This window comes from Pteropus medius, unplaced genomic scaffold (genome assembly GCF_902729225.1).
Source record: "Pteropus medius unplaced genomic scaffold, Ma_sr-lr_union100, whole genome shotgun sequence".
Taxonomy (NCBI): domain Eukaryota; kingdom Metazoa; phylum Chordata; class Mammalia; order Chiroptera; family Pteropodidae; genus Pteropus; species Pteropus medius.
In genome coordinates, this window is record NW_024354499.1 from 2,701,278 (window position 1) to 2,722,620 (window position 21,343).

Here is a 21,343-nt window from a genome sequence, read left to right on the forward strand (position 1 = left end):
CCCAACCCAGTAAAAGCTGCTGCAAGAAACAGGCAAACAGAACTTAGGACATTTCTAATTTGTAATTCATCTTGTAAAGTTTGGGTAGGATATTGCATCCTGGGAATTCATGGGCAGTTATAAAAAGGAACCATCTGAGATCAGGAAAGAGGGCTTGGAAGTGAAAAACACAATTACAGATATTAAAACGCAGTGAATGCAGTGAACAGCCAATTTAGACCCTGCAAAGCGCTGAATCAGTGAATTAAAAGACAGATTTGAATTGTTTCAGAATTCAGAGAAAATGATTGAGATGAAAAATAAGAGAAAAGGCAAGAACATGGGAATATATACAGGAGATCCAAAACACAATAAGAACTGCACAGGATGGGGAAAGCATGGTCCCAATCAACGTTTATGGGCTAGTAAGTGTTGGGCATTGTGCTAAGTAATTCACTTTCTCTTTCTTTTTAACACTTGCGGCAGCCCTATGATCATGATTATTCACATTTATAGATAAGGAAACTAATGCTCAGAGAAGTTAACTATTTTGTTCAGTGGTAAACAGCTAATTAAAGAATAGGCTAAGACTCAGATCCAGTGTCTGTTGCCCAAAAAATAGACAAACCCTCTGAACAACTCTCTTTTCTTGGAAAGCTCTCAGCATGTGTTTGGGTGACTCCAGTTTCTGCAGAGGCCCATTTTCTCCTTCCTCTCTCAAATCACACTCACTCACTGTCTCCACTCCATTGCCAGGCACCGATGAAGACGCCATTATCAGTGTCCTCGCCTACCGCAACACGGCCCAGCGCCAGGAGATCAGGACAGCCTACAAAACCACCATCGGCAGGGTATGCCACAGTCTGTCTGAACTTGATTTCTGAAGTGGCCCTGTGTTTTTAAAAACTTATTCTTTTCCTCGTTTAAAGATGTTCTTGGAAAAAAGAAAAAAGCTTTCACCATGTTCCCTCAACTGTCCTTAGCAAGGAGTGATTTCAGGAGCTCTTGATTCACAGAGCTCAAGGCCAAGCTTGAACTCTTCCCACCCAAGTTCTCACAGGGACTGCGTTGTCAAACAGACTCAGCCAGCACCCTTTTGAGCACCAGGCAGGGCTGAGCTTCCTGTGTTGGTTCCCTGACCCTGAATAGGCTTCTTTTAGGCCACTGTGGAATAATTGGTCTAAAATACTTAAATCCAGCTTGACTAAAATATTTAAATCCAGTTTATTTTAAATAGGCTGTTCTAGGATTTAAAGTCTATTCCAACTCTTTCATATAAACCCATTCGTTGCATATATTCATTCCTTTGATAATCCTCAATTCCCCATCAGGTTCTAGAATGGGACTTATCTGTCTGTGTACGTGTATGTAATTTATTAGCTCATGCATTCAGAGTTTGTACACTCACCGTGTTTTCCTCTTCCAGTTTGAATCCCACACCCCTCAGGAACCCTTTCTCTGTCTCCATTTCAGTGACTCACCAACGTTATTACGCCCAATCTTTCAACATCACTGAAAAGTTATCTGTGTGATTGGCAAGAATCTTTTTATTGAGGAAACATCAATGAGTGTCTCCAGTTTCAGAGTACAGGAACTCTGATAAGTATTTCTTTCATTAAGATACTCTGTAGCCAGTCAGACTGTGGCTGCTTCCCAAAGACTGACATTAAACTGCTGAGTAGACAAGACTAGCTCAGCTGCTCGCCAGAGCACCTGTTTGGTGAACCTTGGCTGGGCACCCCAGTAGAGAATGGGATTATTAGTAGCTCGGACTATCTTCTGGGCATTTTAAACCTGTCTTCATCACTCCTCCCCCGCCCCTGCCCAAATATAATGAGCACAAATAGGCACGAATGTGCTTGTGATTTATGAACTAGAGTCCTAAAAGTTGTTGCCACACACATTCGGTGTTGATTATTTCACTTTAGAACTAAGCTAATCTAATGGCAGTTTTTTAAGATAACCAACATTAATGGATTAAGCACTAATTTATTTGTTCATTCATTCGATGTGTGGATGTAACATAAAACTATGCACAACAGATTGAAATACCATGTTATGGAATCAGGTTAGTAAGGATCAGAGATCTGGACTTGAATAGCAGCTCAGCTCCATATTGGTTGGTTGCTCTTAAGCAGGTTCTTAAACTCTCTAACCTGTTCTAGCAGGAAATGTGAATAAAAGACTTTAGAATTTGGTCCTTTGTCTAAATAATTACATTTCTTTTTAGAAATTGAGCCTTAAGAAATAATTGTGAATGATTTCAAAGATACAACTAAATGCCTAAGTATGTAACAGTAGAAAAATAGAAATAGGGGTGGGTAAAGCAATTATTTTGCATCTAGATATAGAAATTTCTGCAGCTCTTAAAAATGTCATAGATCAATATTGACTTGGAAGTATATTCAGGTGATATTGTTAAGGAAGCAAATACATTTAAGTTAGTGTCTGCAAACTTTTTGATCTCAGGACCCCTTTACACTCTTAAATCATTGAGGACTTTTTGTTTTTGTGGCTTATATTGCTATTTACTATATTAGAAATTAAAATTGAGAACATTTTAAAATATGTATTTGTTAACATTAAGAAAACAAAAATCCATCACATGTTAATATAACATTTTTATGAAAAATAGCCACATATTCCAAAATAAAAAATTTTTGGTGAGAAAGTTTTTATCGTTTTACATTTTCCAAATCTTTTTAACATCTGGCTTAATGGATGACAGCTGGATTCTCCTATCTGCCTCTGCATTCAGTTTGTAATAGGTGATTTTGGTTGAAGTATATGAAGAAAACCTGGTTTTATACAGATAGGTAGTTGGAAAAGGGAGGAGCATATTAATAGCCATTAAATATTATTGTAGATACGTAGATATAGCAAGTAGCCTTTGGAAAACTCCACTGTACAATGTGAGAGAATGACAGTGAAAAAGTCGTGTCTTGGTGTTATTAGAAAGATAATTTTGACCTTGAAGTTCCCCAGAAAGGGTCTTGGAAACACCAAGGACCACACTGTGAGAATGGCTAGTTTAAGTTACTGTAACATTAAGCAAGCTGCTTTGTTGTATTGCAGGACCTGATAGATGACTTGAAGTCGGAACTGAGTGGCAACTTCGAGCGTGTGATTGTGGGGATGATGATGCCCACTGTGCAGTACGACGTGCAGGAGCTGCGAAGAGCCATGAAGGTTTGTGCTTCTCCTCTCTTGTGCTGTTAGTGCAAATACTGACAGACTTTCTCAAGCAACTGTGACAAAGGCCCTCTAAGAGTGTGGAGGATAAGGGATAGGAGATTTTCCTTAATTTATGACAACTTCAAAAAAATGACATTATGCTATGACATTATGCTATAATGTCAAAATGACATTATAATTTAAAAGTTATTTTCCAAAAAGTTACTAAATCATTCACTCTTTCCTCTGGCTCCGTAGAGAATGATTATAGTGCTTTTGGTGCAGCTCCAGAAACTTTCTTGCTGTGTTAGCTCCTTTTGAGGTATGAAATTTTATCACTGACACCTTAGGTATCTCTAGGTCTGCTGTAGGCTCAGAACTGGCAAAAAAGGGTTCTGTGTCCATAGGTACCAGATCCACTGTGCCCTAACCTAAGGTCTGCTGATTTTTAATGACTAAGTATGAAATTCAAATATAATTACTCTTCTCAATCATATCAGTGAATACTCAGTCTTATGGAAGGTTCTGGGCTAGGCTCTGGGAAAACAAAGAGATAACAGCCTTTGCCAGAAGATTCTGCCATTCAAAGGAAAAGTACAGAGGAGATCAAAGAAAGATTAACAGAGGGCAGAAACTGTCCTTAATCTGGCACAATAACCAACACAACAATAGCCCACGAATGTTTATTATAATGATGGTTACAGTAAACACATTGGAATTCAGGCAGGACAATTAAAGATGAACAAATTCTGTAGCTAGAATCCTGTGGGTTGTCTTTATTCTCTGCAGATTTCTGGTTGTATTTCTTCTGTCTGGGGCTCAGCTTTGTAAACTGACTTATAAAACTCTCTCCTCTGGGTTTCCCATTTAGGGAGCTGGCACCGACGAGGGCTGCCTGATTGAGATCCTGGCCTCTCGGACACCTGAGGAGATCCGGCGCATAAACCAGACCTACCAGCTGGGTATGTAGCATCCTTAGTAGCCTCAGGTTTCACCGTGATCCGAGAACTAGACTAGCAGCAGAGGTGGGTCACCTACTGATCAAACTGACCATGAGGGGTCCAAGCTCTGGTTTCAGGCAGACCTCTGTTGGCTTCTCAAGACTTTTCAGGTAAACGTGCTACTTAGGCTACCCAGTGCAGTGTTTTATTACCGAAGAAGCTGGAAAGTTGTTCCTTATTATCAAGCAGAGAATCAAAGGTGCTTGTTCAAAAGTGGTGGCACCAGTGAATCTTAGCATTCTAGGGAATGGCTTGGAGGGGCTGTCTCACCCAACTTCTTACCTTCAGACTGGAGTGAATGGCTACCATCTCAGAATGATAGCCATTTACTCCCCTCTTTAAAATCTCCAGAGAATGATACAGATGAAGAGCCTTTATAAGATGCATGCCCCTTTGCCCTAAGAATATTAAAAAAAAATACACAAAGATTTTAGATCCCATAGTATTTATTTGGTGTTTGTTATATTAGCTAAAAATGTCAAACACTTTAGCAGACTGCCTAAACAAAATATGGTACACCACACAATGGACTGTTGTGTAGTCATCAAAGCGTATATTGAAGGATACTATTAAATTACATTAAATGGCATGATATATGGATAAGTGAAAAAAAGACAAATTGTAAAATGTATGCTATGGTCCCATTTTTTTCAAGAAAGAAAAATAGTATGTGTATGTGGGGAAAAATGAGGAAAGATATTCACAAAAATGTTATTGATGATTATTATTTCTTGGTGATTAGATTATCGTGAGGTTATTCCCCCCTCCCCCATTTTTCTTATTTTTTTTCTTAAGTTTTCCACAGTAAACGTGCTACTTTGGTAGAAAGAAAACAACACAATAATAGTTTTTTGGTAAATGTTCAGAGCAGGATGTTCCAAACCTTGGGAGTTTGGTTGTAGCACTGGATCCCCACATCTGCTGAATGCGGGTATTCTCCCGCTGCGGGCTGTGAAAGGTTGGAGCTTCTCTTGGGGAAGCACTCAAGCGAGTAACATGGCAGAGAAGGCACATGCTAGTATTTGGACTTGACAGCCCCCTGCTTGTCCCCAAACACGAGTTCTGAAACTCCACTCTACTTGCTTTTCAACAGTCACTATTCTTTACGTCACTGAAAACCACATTCAGAACAGACCCCTGAACAGTGGGATAGTGAGGGCTACAACCCCAGCCTCTCTCCCTCCCTTTTAAGGAACAGGAAAGAACATGTTGTTTCCACCATAACGACAAGCTAAACTTAGCCATTTTACCAGCGTTTAGTTTTTAAAAATCTGTGTGTGAGGTGAAAAACCTCACAAGGAGCTGCTTCAGTAAGCGAATCCTGGAGAGGACAGAAGGTTCTGGCGTGTGACACAGTGTTGGGCAGGACTTTTTATCCTGGCGGAGCTAATTTTGCTAATTTTACTTTCCTGCTAGAACACGGGCGGAGCCTGGAAGACGACATTTGCTCTGACACGTCATTCATGTTCCAGCGAGTGCTGGTGTCTCTGTCTGCTGTGAGTGGCTCCCTCTGTTGGCTGCTTCTGATGGGCATTGGGTTTTATTGACATGCTCACTCTGTCCCCTTTTCCAGACTTTCTTATCCTTTCAACCTCCCAAATGTCGATATTCCTCAGATGTTTTTCTCAGGCCTCTCTTCTAGAGACTCTGGCTAGTCACGTATGACTATTTGTTCTAATTTATACATACAAGTACCTAATACATGTCCGCCATCTTTATCATTCAGTGCACGGAGACTTAAGAGGATCATTAAGAGACAGTTCCTGAGCTTTAGGAGTTTATATTGTCATAAGGGAATATATCAGATATACAAGTTGCTTTGATAAAGGTCTGAAAAGTAAATGCCTAAGGAGAGGCACATAGTAAAAGAAAGATTCAAGGAGAATTTTAGCTGCAGAAACAAACAAAAGGCTTCATGGCAGAAATGTGGATTCAGAGAGGACATGGAGAGTTGGTAGGACTTTAAGAAGCAGAGGTGCAGGTGGGTGAATTCCAGGCAGCAAGAAACTAACAAGAAGGCAATGTGATATGGTCAGAGAACAACTGGCCGAGCAGTCGGGCTGGTGATTCTAGGGACAAGGTGCACGGATGAACTGAGATTCTACATTGGGAAGAGTTTACACTTTCTTCAAAGAGCAGTAGGGAACCACAGAAGGTTTGAGACCAGTAGAATATGATTGGAAATGTATTTCTGGAAGAGTAATATATTACTCACCTGTAAGATTAATTGTAATGGCAAGAAATTGGAGGTTAGGAGACCAGGTAGGAAGTTATCTCACTATTTTGTATGAGAAATAAAGCAGGACTTAGCTAGTATGGGAGCAAGGATGCAAGAAAAGAGAAGATGGTTACATGAGATATTTCACATGACTCCCCAATTGTATCTTTATCCCTGACCTCCTTTCTGAGTGTGAGACTCATTTCTCACTGCTTTTTAGAAGTTTCCTTATAGATATTTGCCATTTTCCTGACTTGTCTTTTTCTGTTAATATTGTTGCTGTTCAGAACATAACCCTGGAAACCATCTCCAACTTTCACCTTGCTTTGTCTCTGGTATTTACTTCGTGTGGTCCACTTTACTTATTTTCTACCCACTTTTTCTTTTCCTCACAGATTTACCATTCTGCTGAGCAATACCTAGACTATAGAATATTGAGACAGCATAGCAATGAAAACAGTCTAACAAACCGGAGGAAAGTAGCCCATTTTGCTGCTCCTTAGCATTCCTCTAAGGCGTCACGCCTGCCTTTCTCATGAGCTGGAGTTGGAGAAGGACAGGGTGTTTTCTTGTGTTCCTCAAGCCCCACCTCTGGTCCCAAACTCTCTCAATTCTCCTGTTCCCAACCCCTACTTGGCAGAATTGATCAGTGTAGATTTGCTGGTTCCAAAGGAATGAGTCAGCTGGGAAGACACGGGACTGCGGGGAGGTGAGGAACGGGAAGAAATAGTAGTGGAGGGAGCCGTCAACAGGCAGCATTCATTCTCCTTCCTTTTCTATGTTGCAGAGACACCCATGCAACAGAGGCTCGCCTTCTGGTTGGTAATGTTCTCTAGGCTCAGATCAGAACCACAGGAATAAATGCAAGCACACTCAGAGGACATCGGTCCTGACAGTTTATCAACAGCTAGGAAACTCAGGAGCTTGTGGTTTCCCAGAAGTGACAAACAGCACCCCTTAGCTTAAAAAAATAGGAGGGTGAACATCAGTCTTCTCTCCCTAGGCTGGAAGTGTGACCCCTTTTGGTATTCTAATTACCATGTCCCTGGATTCCCAGACATTCTTCATGGCTACTCTCTCATTCTCTTTGGTTTGTTTATCTTGTCCTTAGGGTGGCAGGGATGAAGGAAATTTTCTGGATGATGCTCTCATGAGACAGGATGCCCAGGTGAGTAGAACTGTAGCTTCTTTCTTCTCTTTTGACAGTAAGAGAGGCCTTAGTTGGTGGACCCCCTCTTATATTCGTTTATATTGAGCTAGCTGAGATGTCTTATTTAAAAAGATTCCCACGGATGATCTTTAATAGCAGAAGTTGCCTGCAGAGCTACCTGGGGCTTGGGAGTGGCATGAGGCATCATTATATAAGCACCTCTGGATTCTAGATTTTTTCACATTGGGACCTTGTTGTGGCCACCCCAGAGAACCATGGAGTGTCTTCTGTATCACTGGGAGGTGAAGAGACTTGCCTTTGCTCTGTTTATCTTGCACTTTTACTTTCCCAAAGAAAACATTTGATAGGACCTGTGTAAAAGAGCTTAGCACAATGTATATCCTGTCAGGTAAAATTAATACCAAACCCCAAGGGGCTTCCTTGGTACCCAGCCTACTGATGGCTGCCCTCAGTTATTGTAGATAACACTAATAATGGCTAATAAAAAGTGGGCCTTTACCAGGTACCAAACACTGTGCTAGCTCTTGATAAGAAGTATGTCATCGATGGCTAAGTGGAGGGCTAGGGGAGGGAGGGAGCAATTGAGGGGATCGTTTTATGAACATTATAGATGTCTAACCAATGTACCGTGTACTTGAAACTAATTTAAATAAATAAGTTTATTTTTTAAAAATCCCACTAGATCGTATACTTTAATGAATTGTAAAGCAGGTGAATTATATCTCAGTAAAGCTATTAAGTCATTTTTCAAAATGAAATACTTTACTGTTAGTAAGAAATCATCTGCGTTTCATGAAATAAGACTATTCCCCACTGATAAACAGTGCTCCACTATGAAATGGTATGACTTTGAGGGGGTGCAGGGCAGGGAGGAGAGTAAGGGGTAGAAACATGAGTGGCCAGGAGTTAAAAGTTAAACCTGGATGAAGGGTAAAAGAGCTTTATTATATTCTTCTATATGTTTATATGTTTGAAATTTCCATAATAAAAGACTTAAAAATTAAAAAAAAGTATGTCATCAAATCCTTGCAATAACCCTATGAAGTATTAGTATCCCAATTTTCTGGATAAGGGAATTGAGGCTCACAGAAATTCCTTGCTTAAGTTTCCACAGATAATAAGTGGCAGAACTGGGATTTGAACCTAGGCAATCTGGGTCTAGACCCTGTACTCTTAATATACATATAACCATAGAGAAACACTGGTCCCATTTAATATGTGAGATATGAACCATTATGGATTCTGCAAGAAAGAACCTGTTCCTTCACTAGAAGGGAAAAGGGTATGTGTGTCATAAAAGTTCTGAGGACTCAGGGAGTCCCGTCCCATACAGAGACACAAGAAATTGCCTTCAATCCAGAAGTTTTGAGGAGGGAGAAGGTATTAAAAACATTGGAACATTGGATGCTTATGTGAATTTCAGATACCTCACAGAGAGCATTTTGGGGCATGCTGGAAGGAACTTCCATAGCCTAGGTGAATCCCAAATTAAATGAAGAGTTACTGAGCAATTTATTCCTGAAACATTATATTCACTATCAATTTTTTGTGGATTTACTAGGTGCCAGGTATTGTGACTGCTTTACATTTTTTCCTTATAACAAATCTGGGAAGTAGATATTATTACTTCTGTTTGAAAGATTAGGAAACTGAAGCACAGATTTGAATTTGTCCAAGATCACAAAGTTGGTGGAATTGGGCTCTTTTGATCCAGGTCTGTCTGATTATTTCAAACTATGCAATTCAACAAACAAATATTTTGGGGCTCTGCAAGGAACACAGTTCTCCTTGGAGGCGACCTGGTGAAAAGGTGCTTCGAAATAAGTTCGGACTGGGGAAGTTGGACAGAGGGAGTAGAACTCAGAATAGGGTTTTTTTGGATATTCCAGGGCTTACCAAGAGGCAAGGAATTTAAGAACAACTTCAGCCAAGGTTTCAGCTCTTCCAGAAAAAGACAGGAGGAAACCTTGTCAATGTGTGCTCTTCAACTTGCATCAGCAGCAAGGGGATCATTGCAGAATTTGGGTATCATGCTAAGCGAAATAAGTCAAACAGAAAAAGTTGAGAACTATATAATTTCACTCATATGTGGGACATAAAACTGAAAGCAACAAATGAACAAGACAGGCAGACAGCAGTTTAGTGGTTACCAAAAGGGATCAGGAGGAGGTGGATAAGAATAAAGGGTGTCAAATACGTGATGACGGAAGGAAATTTAACTTTGGGTGTTGAACACGTAATGCAATATACATATGATGTATTATTGGATTGTATACTTGAAACCTACATAATTTTATTGACCAGTGTCACCCCAATAAATTTAATAAAATGAAAAGAATTTGGGTATTATAGCTCTATTTTGATGTAGGAAAGTGAGTTTGAGATGAGCAGAATGATCAGGGCAGGTAGAATTTGGTAGTACACACTTACGAAAGGTAGAAAATTTAAAATAGAGAGGCTATTATCTGACCATTTTATCTGTTTTTTATCTGTTTTGCGGATGAAATTCGAACTAAAGGAAATCATAGGTAGTGTTCAGAATCTCTACTTTAAAAAGAAATTTATAATATATTAAAACTACATTAAAAATGCCCTTTAGAGCTTGTGCTAGAAGGTGGCACATATTTGAATCTCTTCTTCTGGTGGAGGGCGTGGACAGGAAATATAAAAATAGGGGAAAACCTGCATCAACACTGGAAAATGAAGGAGGAGAGCCATTAAAATGCCAGATGGGCAGCAAACCTGACCTAAGGACACAGGAGGGTCATCCCAGAAAAGAGGCTAAGCCCCACCCCCCACCACCACACACCCCCAAAGTGGACACAGGCACAGTGGTTTCATGCAGACAGGAGGGAAGTCCTCAGAGAAGACTTGCACTGTGTCTCAGTTGTCCTCAGTGGACTAGCAGCAAGTGAGCCTGCTTGAAATTCATCCAAATGAAAACTGAAGACCTTCACAAAGAATCGACTCACCTTGTTCTGGGGGAAAAATCCAGGTCTGGATAGACTGCTCATCATTTAAGGATGGAGGAGCTTGAGAGTCAATGGATCCTCACCTCAAACACTAGGTAGGGAAGCAAACGGGACCATGCTGTAAGAAAGAGTCAGGTTTCAGATTGCTTTAGACCGTAAAATAAATGAGAAAAAAAAAAGGATTTTAATTAAATTAGTGCTAAAAGAAAAAGAAAAAATGCAATGAGAAAATAACAGAGATGAAAATGGAGCTGGATAAAGGGTAAACAGATTTAAGAAAAAAAAAAAAGGGAGCTAGATGAGTTGGAGGAGAAATGTTCTCAGATGAAGCAGAGAAAACCAGAATTTTAAAGTTTATTAGAAGCAAGAATGATCAAAAATGATATTGCTGAAAATGACATCATTGTGAAAAATGATGCCAAAAAAAACCTCCAGAATTCAGAAGAAAAGGACAAAGAATATAAAGGAAAGACTATGGAGATTAGAATCGTGACAAAAAGGGTATGGAAAATTTTGCACTGATATATACTTAAAAGTATAATAAAGGTAAAATAAAGCATGGGGTCCTGGTATAAGAATAGTAAAGAGAAGCCAATGTAATGATTAGAAAATCTAAGAGCAGAAACAAGCCTACGTGAGAATAAACAGGTAGCATTTTAAGTCAGCAAGGAAAACACAGATTACTTACTCAGTGGAGCTGGGACAGCTGGCTAACCATTTGGGAAAAAATAAAGTTAGATCCCTGCTTTCACCTCACATTACAATGAATTCTAAAAAGATTGAAATTTTAATATGAAAAAATGAAGTAAGATACTACAATAAAGAATAATTAAATCTTTTATTTTTTTAATCTGGAGCTGGGAAAAGATTTTGTATACCTGACACAAAAGGTAGAAACCATGAAGGAAAAATAATTGGTAGTTTGACTACATTAAAAAAGCATACAAATTGTTTTAGCAGATAATACCACAAAGAAAATTAAAGGTCAAATGACAGAATGGGAAAGTTTCTCCTTGTGTTCAATAAGCTGAATATATAAAGAGATTTTATAAATAAACAATATAGTTAACTATGCTACTGATAAATCGAAACTACTATTGTGATACTATGAATAGGAATGCTCCAGTTATTTTTTTAAAGAATGGACAATAGACTTTAATAGGCAACTCAAAAAAGAAAAAAGTAGAAATGGCAAATACCTAAAAAATGTCCAACCTCACTAGTTACTAAAAGAAATTAACACAAAAAAATAGTATTTTCTACCCATTATTAAAAAGGTTACTCTTCAAGGTCATTTGTGATATTTTATAAAAGCATCATTCTGTGACAGATTGGAAGCTGGTTCTTTGCCCCACATTCTAGGAACCACTTCAAACACTTCAAACTTAGTGACATAAAACAACCACCATTTTATTATGCCCATGGATTCTGTGGGTCAGGAATTCAGACAAATCACTGCAGAGCTGGCTGTCTCTGCTCTATAATGTCTAAGGTCTTAGTTGGGAAGACTTGAGCAGCTGGAGGTGATTCAAATGGCTGGAGGTTGGAAGCTTCATCACTCATGTGTCTGGCATTTGGACTGTGATGACTTGAAGGCGGGATCAGCTGGAACTCCAGGTGGCTTGGGCTTCCCAAAGCATGGCGGCTGTGTTTCAAGAAGGAGCATCTCACAAGCCAGCATTCCAAGAGAACCAAACCTGTCTGGCCTTTTATGACCTAGCCTCAGAAGTCAGTGGCACTACTATCATATTGTATTGATTGAAACAGTCACAAACCTACTGAGATTCAAATTTGAAAAATACTGATTTAGATAAACCCTTCATGCCCTCCCAGCTTTAAAATTGACACAAGCAATGAAGGAATTAGAGAAAGAAGTGAAGAAACAGATGAGTAGATGGAGGTAAGCTCAGTGAGTGACAAAATGTGTCAATTAAGGACATTTTGAGAAATTTAACAAGCTAGCAGCTGATTATAAACTAGCAGTAGGGTTTAAATTTTCTTTTATAAAATACACATAAAATTTACCATCTTAACCATTTTTAAGTGTACAGTTCAGTAGTTAACTATATGCACGTTGTACAACCAATCTCCAGAACTTTTTCATCTTGAAAAACTGCAACTCTATACCCATTAAACAACTCATTTTCCCCTCTCTCCAGCCACAGGCAACTACTATTCTACTTTCTGTTTCTAGGAATTTGACTATTCTAGAGACTTCATATAACATGTAAGGGAAATCATACAATATTTGTCTTTTTGTGACCGGCTTATTTCACTTAGCATAACATCCTCAAGGTTCATCATGTTGTAACACGTGTCAGAACTTCTTTTTAAGGCTGCATATTCCACTGTATGTACATACCACATTTTGTTTATCTATTTATGTGTCAATGGACGTTTGTGTTGCTTCCACCTTTTGGCTGTTGTGAATAATAACTGCTATGAACATGGGTATACATATATCTCCTTAAGATTCTGTTTTCAATTCTTTTGAATACATACCCAGAAATAGTATTGCTGGATTATATGGTAATTCTATTTTTAATTCTTGAGGAACAGCCATACTGTTTTCTAAAGAGGCTGCATCATTTTGCATTCTCACCAACCATGCACAAGGATTCCAGTTTCCCCATAACCTTGTAAACACTTTTTTATTTTCTGGGTTTTTTTTTTAATAGCCGCCATCCTAATGAGTATGAGGAGATATGAACAGCAGTTTCGATTTATCAATGGTATAATTAAAGTGACAAGAATCAATTTCTTATATTCCTACCTAGTTGGAATGTAAGCAGTTACTGATGGGTCCTGCCTCTACTGTGAGACCTTCTAGAGCCCCAAGCAGATCACAGCTCATTCTAGAGCAGTGTTGTCCAATGAAATGCTGTGATGCGTAAAATGCTCTACATCTGCACTGTCTATTATGGGTAGCCACGCATGGCCACTGAGCACTTGAAATGTGGCCAATACGAATGAGGGGTTGAATTTTATTTTTTATTTAATTTTAATTAATTAAAATTTAAATTGCCAGATGTTGTTAGTGGCTACCGTGTGGGACAACCCAAGTCTAGGATTCCTTAGCTCTTAAAATCGAAGCATGTAGTCTGCATGTAGATAGCTACTGTTGTTTGTCTTGACTCTCAAGGAGATGTTAGAGTGTCCCATTAGTCATGCCTTAGGAAAAATCTTGAGTCATTACCACTCACCGCCAATACCACTTCCACCCCTATCACCAGCAAAATAAAACTAAGCCAGCTCAGCTCTTTGAAGTTCTGGAAATATTTGGATATATCCTGGCACCTTCTCTGTGGTATTTTTAACATGTGCTTTGTTTGGCTCCAGGACTTGTATGAGGCTGGAGAGAAGAAATGGGGGACAGATGAGGTGAAATTTCTAACTGTTCTCTGTTCTCGGAATCGAAATCATCTATTGCATGGTAAGGCACTTTCCTCATCTTCTAAAGAAACTTTAAAAGATAGTGAAGACTATATCGCCCTTTATTAATTATAACATTTTCCCCTTTATTTGATACAAAGAACTGATTGTCCTGAACTGTTGTAGATGTCTTACCTTGGAATTATATCAGTGTGACAGTGTGCATGAGGGCCAATTTCTGAAAGATTAATCATGAATAATTAGCAGATATACAGCGTATTCATAGAAGTCTGGCATTCCTGTTTAAAGGAAACTGACCTTCGTAGTCAGTCCTTTTCTAAAGCAGGTGCATTTAAATGTAGTTACATAAGACAAAATCTTCAGTACATCAGCAAGCAAGAAAATAGAAATGTTGATTGACATTTGTTCCTGTATAACATCTAAGTTGTAAAACTAATAAAAGTGATTTCTTTAGGGGTTATGTTGCATCAGGTGAATAGTGGATAATTTCAAATTTTATTTCCTATGGGGAATGTTTCTAATTTGCTTCTGATGATACTAGTTTTTCTAATGTGCTTTTAACTTCTTTGGGGAAAAGATACCATACAATTGTAGAATACTTGTTGTCAGGTTTATTTTCTTCTTGTAAATAGCAATAAGGGTTTAATAAGATATTTCATCTTTTTTATAAGCTCTTTAGATCTTTATGCTATGTCATAATTTCATAAACTTACTATGCTCTTATAATCACACGCAATTTATAAAACTTGTGGGAAATTTGAGAAGAATGAGTTTGATAAATTGAAAACATAAAGTAATTGAAAATTACAACACATTTTGAAGCCACAGTTATTCCAGATATTCCACAGTGACAAGAAATAGGTGATTACTCTTGTTTATAAATGTCATGCTCCTATTTCTTTGCCTTCCCTTGCCTAATTACTAATAACACGGATCTTCCCCTGGTGGTACTTCCCAAGAACTGCAGGTCCTCAGAAGGCAATTTCATGCAAATATATCCGTAACAAATTGCCCTCCGGGCACAAGTCAGTAGTTGTGCAGTTATAAAATATCTGCTTGTAAACCACTGGAAGAAAATCTTTTAAGCCCTATTTAGGTAAAGAAAACTTCAATAAGTTTCTTACCAACCAACAATAATAGTGAGGATTCAAAATAACTAAGGTTTTGTTAATTATCGTCTAGGTGTAATGCAGTGCTAAGCATATTATAAGCATTGTTTGTTGTAACATTCCAATGAAGCAGCCATCATTTTCCCCACTTTACAAGTGGAAAAGACTGAGGCTTAGAAAATGTGTTGGTTAGTATTTTAATTCCAAGCAATATACACTGACTCTAAGTAAACAATAATAATATAAAATGGGATAAGAGGGAAAGGAAAATGCTGGTGGCTCATTGACTTGAAGAGAGAGCTGAATGACTCCAGGAAGAACAGAAATCAAGGCAGGTCTGGGAATCTCAGTAGAGGGAGTGGTAGATTTTATTTCTAAGGCAGAGTTCCCCAAAGTCTGGTCTCCATGAAGAATGCTGATTCATGAACCCCTACTTCAGACTGGCGAGCTGACTTAGAACCTCCAAGAGTGATATCCAGAAAGTTTAACACGTTTCCCAAATGATTCTTATCTTCTCTGAGGTTAAAGATGACTCACTGCTTTCGGCCATCTCCATGATCTGCTCAATTTAAAAATTACCAGGAGGGTAGGACTGATTGGTCCTGGATAGGTGAACTTCTCACTCCTTTGGTAGAGCTTATGGTGTATGTCAGGGGGCAAGGGTTTCCCTGGACTGACATCGCTGTGAGAATCACACTATTCAGGGGTGGGGTAGTACCCTAAAGAAGGTGATGTTAAGAAGATATCCAATCTAAGATGGCTCCAGAAAGAAGCAGTAAGACAGGGAAATATGTTCATGACATTCAAAAATATTTGGCAAAAAAGTGAAAAAAATGTAATTATGCTAAAGTCTATAAAAAGATGCAACCAGCTGTCGTCAAATGTGACTCAGTTTGAAGAGGTTGAATTGCCCTAGTTTCAATGAGCCAAAAGGAAGATAAATATACAGGTAATTGCCAAGGCCAAAATTACAAAAAGACACATTCAGCTTATTAAGGAAATGGTGAGAAAAGAAAGCAAATCTCTTCAGAAGTTATTTCCATTTTATGTGCGAGAAAACAGGGTCTCATGTAAGGAAAAGGATTTGTCTGATGTCCTCCTCCCCTTGGGCCTGTTCTACTTGCCATATGCCTCCTGGATTCTCACCCACATTGCTAATTAGTTTCCTCTTGAAATATGCTGAAGAATAGTGTGGACTAGTTAAAAGATGCTCATTCTCTCTATAAATTTTAGTTTCCTCTATGTTTTTATTATTTATAATTTTACTCTGTTATTTTTTGTAGTGTTTGATGAGTACAAAAGGATATCACAGAAGGATATTGAACAGAGTATTAAATCTGAAACATCTGGTAGCTTTGAAGATGCTCTGCTGGCCATAGGTAAGCTGTTAATGGGTAAAGAGTGGAGAAACAAATGTTTATAAACTTTCCTCCTTGTTATGAGTTTGTTGTTATAGGATGTAGATTTTTATATTCAGGGATAAAAAAAATTGTTTAAATCACTCATGATATACAGAATTTTATAATAAGAAATATTATATACAACCCGATTGTTATTATACCATGTGGCTTTATATATTTTATATCCTCTGTGCCTTTTTATCACAGGATAAGGGAAAGATAATTCTGTACTAGCTGTTTCTTGCAAGTCCATGAATGGTTAGAACAAGTAACTGTTCATATGGTAGACATGATAATCATTTTGAAACCATATGCTTCCCTTTGCTTTAATGGTCTTTATTAATCACTTCTCCAGGAATTTGATAATAAATTGAGGGTACTTCGCATCTGTGAAAATGTTTTCAAAAATAGCCTATGTTCATAAAACATTCTTTGGCTAAAATTTTTCTGAGAAAGCAATCAACAGATACTACTTCATACCTCGTAGAAACAGAGGGAACAACTGTCACTTTTTCTCATAGATTTTATCTGTAATCTTTTCATTTTTTTTATCTCTTGACAGTAAAGTGCATGAGGAACAAATCTGCATATTTTGCTGAAAGGCTTTATAAATCTATGAAGGTAAATGACCTCATTTTTGCATCTGAATGACTCTGACATGTCTTGCGTCCGCCTTCATATGTTTACTTATATCTCCCACACAGATTAGCAAAATCAGTGTGAGATATTCAGTTCAATTTATTAAATATTTCACTGAGTGCCTGCTATTAACAACACTAGGTAATATTTATTGAGTACTTATGCATGATCATTGTTCCTAATGTTTTATACCTATAGGTCAATTTTATTTCCACAACAGCTATATGGGGCAGGTACCGTTCTCAACCGCCATTTTACAGATGAGAAAACTGATGCATAGAGAAGATAGGCAATTTGCCCAGGGTCCTCAATGAAGAAGTAATGGAGCAGGAATGCAACACTGGCACTTGGCTTCAGGGCCCAAGCTCCTAACCATGCATTGTACTCTGTGCAAGCATCCTTGCTGGGAACTGTGGGAGGTTCAGGAAAGATCAAAATGTAGTTCTTGCTCTCAGAGAGCTTCTAACCTTGAGGGGAAGGCAGGTATGTGCAAAACACCAATAAGAACAAAATAGGATGTAAGACAGTAGTTGAGGATCCAGATATTGTAAGAACACAGGAGAAAGGGTATTTTTTGTTTGTTTGTTTGTTTGTTTGTTTGTTTGTTTGTTTAGGGAGTGAGGATCAGAAAAGAATATATAAAGAAATTGTTATGTTTGAGCAAGGCCTTAAAGGAAGTTTTACATAGGAGGATTTTACATGGGAGGAAAGATGGTAAGGCTGGGGAGGGAAGGATGACACTGGGGAAAGGAATCATTGCGGGTAAGACCGGCAGGCTGGAGAACACAGGGTATGTCTCTAGAATGACACAGAGTGGTCTCCTCTGGTCAGAACACCGAGTATTGAAAAGGTAAGTTGTTGGAAGCCTTGAACACCATGGCAAGGAATGATATTCCACAGGGCTCTAAGATTATGGTACAAAGGATGTCATCAGGAGAGTCATATGTAGTTTTACCTTGACAGACAAAAGAAGAGTACTCTCTGGAAACCAGCTAGTTTATATGTGGGCATTTTGTTTTCTTCTTTAGGGTTTGGGCACCGATGATGATACCCTTATCAGAGTGATGGTTTCCCGGGCGGAGATTGACATGATGGACATCCGGGCAAACTTCAAGAGGCTCTACGGGAAGTCTCTGTACTCCTTCATCAAGGTAGGTCACTGGAGCCTGGCCTTGGCCCAGGGGAACGCTCTGATGAAAGGACGGGGTTCTGACCTAGGTATTTAGACACTTCTTACCTGTCCTTGGCAGATATCCTTCCCTTTAAAGATGGTACTCTAATTCAGATAATTCCAGTCTCTCTCCTTTCACGCAGATATTTAAATCTCTGCCAGATTAGAAGCTGGAAGTGTTTGCCTTGTAAATATAGTAATTATTTCATGTTGACCCTAGACAAAGATTATAGTTTAATGAATACATTTAAGAGTACCATATTTTTGTCTACCTGCTTACAAGGAGAGAGAAGCAAACTGAATCAGTCATCTAGAACTCTATCCAGGGCCAGCTGAGGTATGCTTAAAATATGAGAAAGCATGTGAGTTATCCTGAGTTGCTGTTCTTTACCTGGTGCCAGACTTCAAGGTGTCCTAACTTGGCATAGGAGTGATGAGAAGTGATTGACATCCCTGAAAACCCATCCTTACTGGGATTTTGCTTCTTGAGGAAGACAGAAGGGTCTCATGAATATGAAGCCAAGACCCATTTCCCTAGAAGCAGGAGTTGCCTGCACAAAAAACTTCAAATCAAGATTTTATCTGTGAATTAAATACTATGAATCCCACCGAGAGCTTGGAGAGGTAGAACCTGTTAGGTGATTTGAGCTGCAGATTTTCATGAGTATTTTATTCAGGAACTTGTTTCTATTTCTGTACAGCCTATGAGGTAACTTTATTTTGCAGAGTTGAAATATAGCTAGCAGCAACCATTATATGTTTAGGAATTTCTTTAGAGAAAATAGAAGCCCATTAATCCTCAGAATGGGGGAAAATAATAAGGGTTTACTATCTAGAATTTATAAAGAACAATTACAACTCACCAAAAAGACAAACAACCCAATTCAAAAACGAGAATGGATCTGAATAGACATTTCTCCAAGGAAGATACACACATGGCAAATAGGCACATGAAAAGATGCTCAGCATCATTAATCATTAGGAAATGCAAATCAAAACGACATTGAAATATCACTTCATACCTACTAGGATGACTACAGTTTTTTTTATGAACTTCTCACCCTAAAAAGGAAAATAATAAATGTCAGTGAGAATATAGAGAAACTAGAACCTCGGACATTGCTGGTGAGAATGTAAAATGGTGCTTCATCAAAAACTTAAAATAACCACATGGCCCAGCAATTCCACTCCCAGATATATACTCAAAATAAATGAAAACAGGAACTCAAACAGATACTTGTACACCAATGTAAACATTATTCACAGTAGCCAAAATGTGGGAACAACCTAAGTGTCCATCAACAGATGAATGGATAAACAAAAGAATGATGTTCCTGAAACATGGATGAACCTTGAAAACATGCTAAGTGAAAAACACTGTATGGTTTCACTTATATGAAATATTTAGAATAGGTAAATTTATGGAGACAGAAAGCAGCTAGAGATTACCAAGGGCTGGAGAAAGAGGGAAAATGGAAAGTTGCTGCTTTCTGGTGACAGAATTTCTCTGTGGGGTGATGAAAGGGTTTTGGAGATAGCAATGAAGGTTGCACAACATCATGAATGTAATTAGCACCACAGAATTATACACTTAAAAATAACTAAAATGGCAAATTTTGTTAAATATTTTTCCACAATTTTTAAAAATCTATGAAAGAATCTGAAAAAATTATTTCATGAATTGTGAAAGTACACTAAATATTATATTTTCATTGTATTATTTGTTATTTACATTATTTTACTTATATTTGAATTAACAATATGGCATACTTTTACAGTGTATAATTTATTATATATTACTGTTTTTATTAACCAACAGGGGATGACTTAAATAATTTATGGAAAATCTATACAGTGTAGTACTATACACACACTAAAATGATAGGATACGAAAATATTGATTGGCCTGGGGAAACATCACTATAAATAAATTTATATTACATGTTTGTATTTATATAAATATGTAAATATATATGCACATACACAAACACTGGAAAAGATTAAAACTAAGGAATACATTGCCGGTTTTATAACAATTATCAAAAGAATAGAAATATAAAATATGTAAATAATATTAAAAAATGACAGAAATAAGATAAAAATGTAAGTTACGATAAAAATAAGTAAACTCTCAAATAAGGTAAAAATATAAAGTCCAACCACACTGTTTATAAGAAACAACTAAAATACAGTGACATGTAAGAAGCTAAAAAAAAGGCCAGGGAAAAGAACATTTTACAAATACAAAAAAGAAGGTAAAGATTACACGATAAGTTAAAAAAAAAAGAATTTAAGGAGAAAAAGCATTAAATGGGAGAAAACAGATCACTTTATATCGATAAAGACAGCAATTCACAACAAAAATTAAATCCTCATGAAATTTTAGGTGTCAAATAGTATTGCATTTAAATTATATAGATAAGAAACTTGAGGCTCCAAAAGAAGACATTGATGGAAATCCTATGCTAGGGAGACTTTAACATACCCTTATCCTTTGGCAGATCAGTGAGGCAAAGTATAAACAAGGATAATATTAAGATTTGAATAATAGACATATTAAACTTTGAACCTTGTAAACAGAGATTTCATCTTTTCTAGTGCCCAAGAAGCGCTAACAAAAATTGATCTATTAATTAGGCCATGAAAATTTCTATGTAGAAATTATAGCATCTCTGGAAGGCTATTTTGTAACCCATATCAAAAGGCATTAGAAAATGCATGATCGTCAGTCCAGTAATTCCTATTTTATGAAAATTTATCCTGAGTAAACCATCAAGAAAATGCACAAAAATTTAACTATAATATGCTTATTGCAGCAGTGTTTGTAATAATGCAAAGTTGGAAATAACATAAATATTCAACAATGGGGGGATGATCAAATGAATTATTTTACCTATGCACAGCAGAATACTCTGTAACCATTAAAGAATGATATAGAAGAATATTTAATGAATTAAAATAGGGAAATATTCAGGCTATATTAAGTAAAAAAACAGAATACAGAAGAATATTACAGTCCCATCACATAGGTCTCTATATGCATATAAAAAAGTCTTAGAAGGATATACACAAACCAAAATGTTAAGAATAGTAATCTCTAAATGGTGGAATTATGT

General features: G+C 37.6%; 1 protein-coding gene across 3 annotated transcripts in view; it reads left to right on the forward strand.

Moving 5' to 3' along the window:
* The window catches only part of ANXA4 (annexin A4), a 53,909-nt gene that overhangs the window by 31,318 nt on the left and 1,248 nt on the right, over positions 1 to 21,343 (forward strand). For all 3 annotated transcript variants that reach the window (XM_039852348.1, XM_039852350.1, XM_039852349.1), the window contains 9 exons: positions 736 to 830; positions 3,055 to 3,168; positions 4,025 to 4,115; positions 5,571 to 5,650; positions 7,484 to 7,540; positions 13,855 to 13,948; positions 16,301 to 16,396; positions 16,980 to 17,038; positions 18,085 to 18,207. In XM_039852348.1, coding sequence (XP_039708282.1) covers positions 736 to 830; positions 3,055 to 3,168; positions 4,025 to 4,115; positions 5,571 to 5,650; positions 7,484 to 7,540; positions 13,855 to 13,948; positions 16,301 to 16,396; positions 16,980 to 17,038; positions 18,085 to 18,207 — 809 coding nt within the window. The remainder of the gene's footprint in view (positions 1 to 735; positions 831 to 3,054; positions 3,169 to 4,024; positions 4,116 to 5,570; positions 5,651 to 7,483; positions 7,541 to 13,854; positions 13,949 to 16,300; positions 16,397 to 16,979; positions 17,039 to 18,084; positions 18,208 to 21,343) is intronic.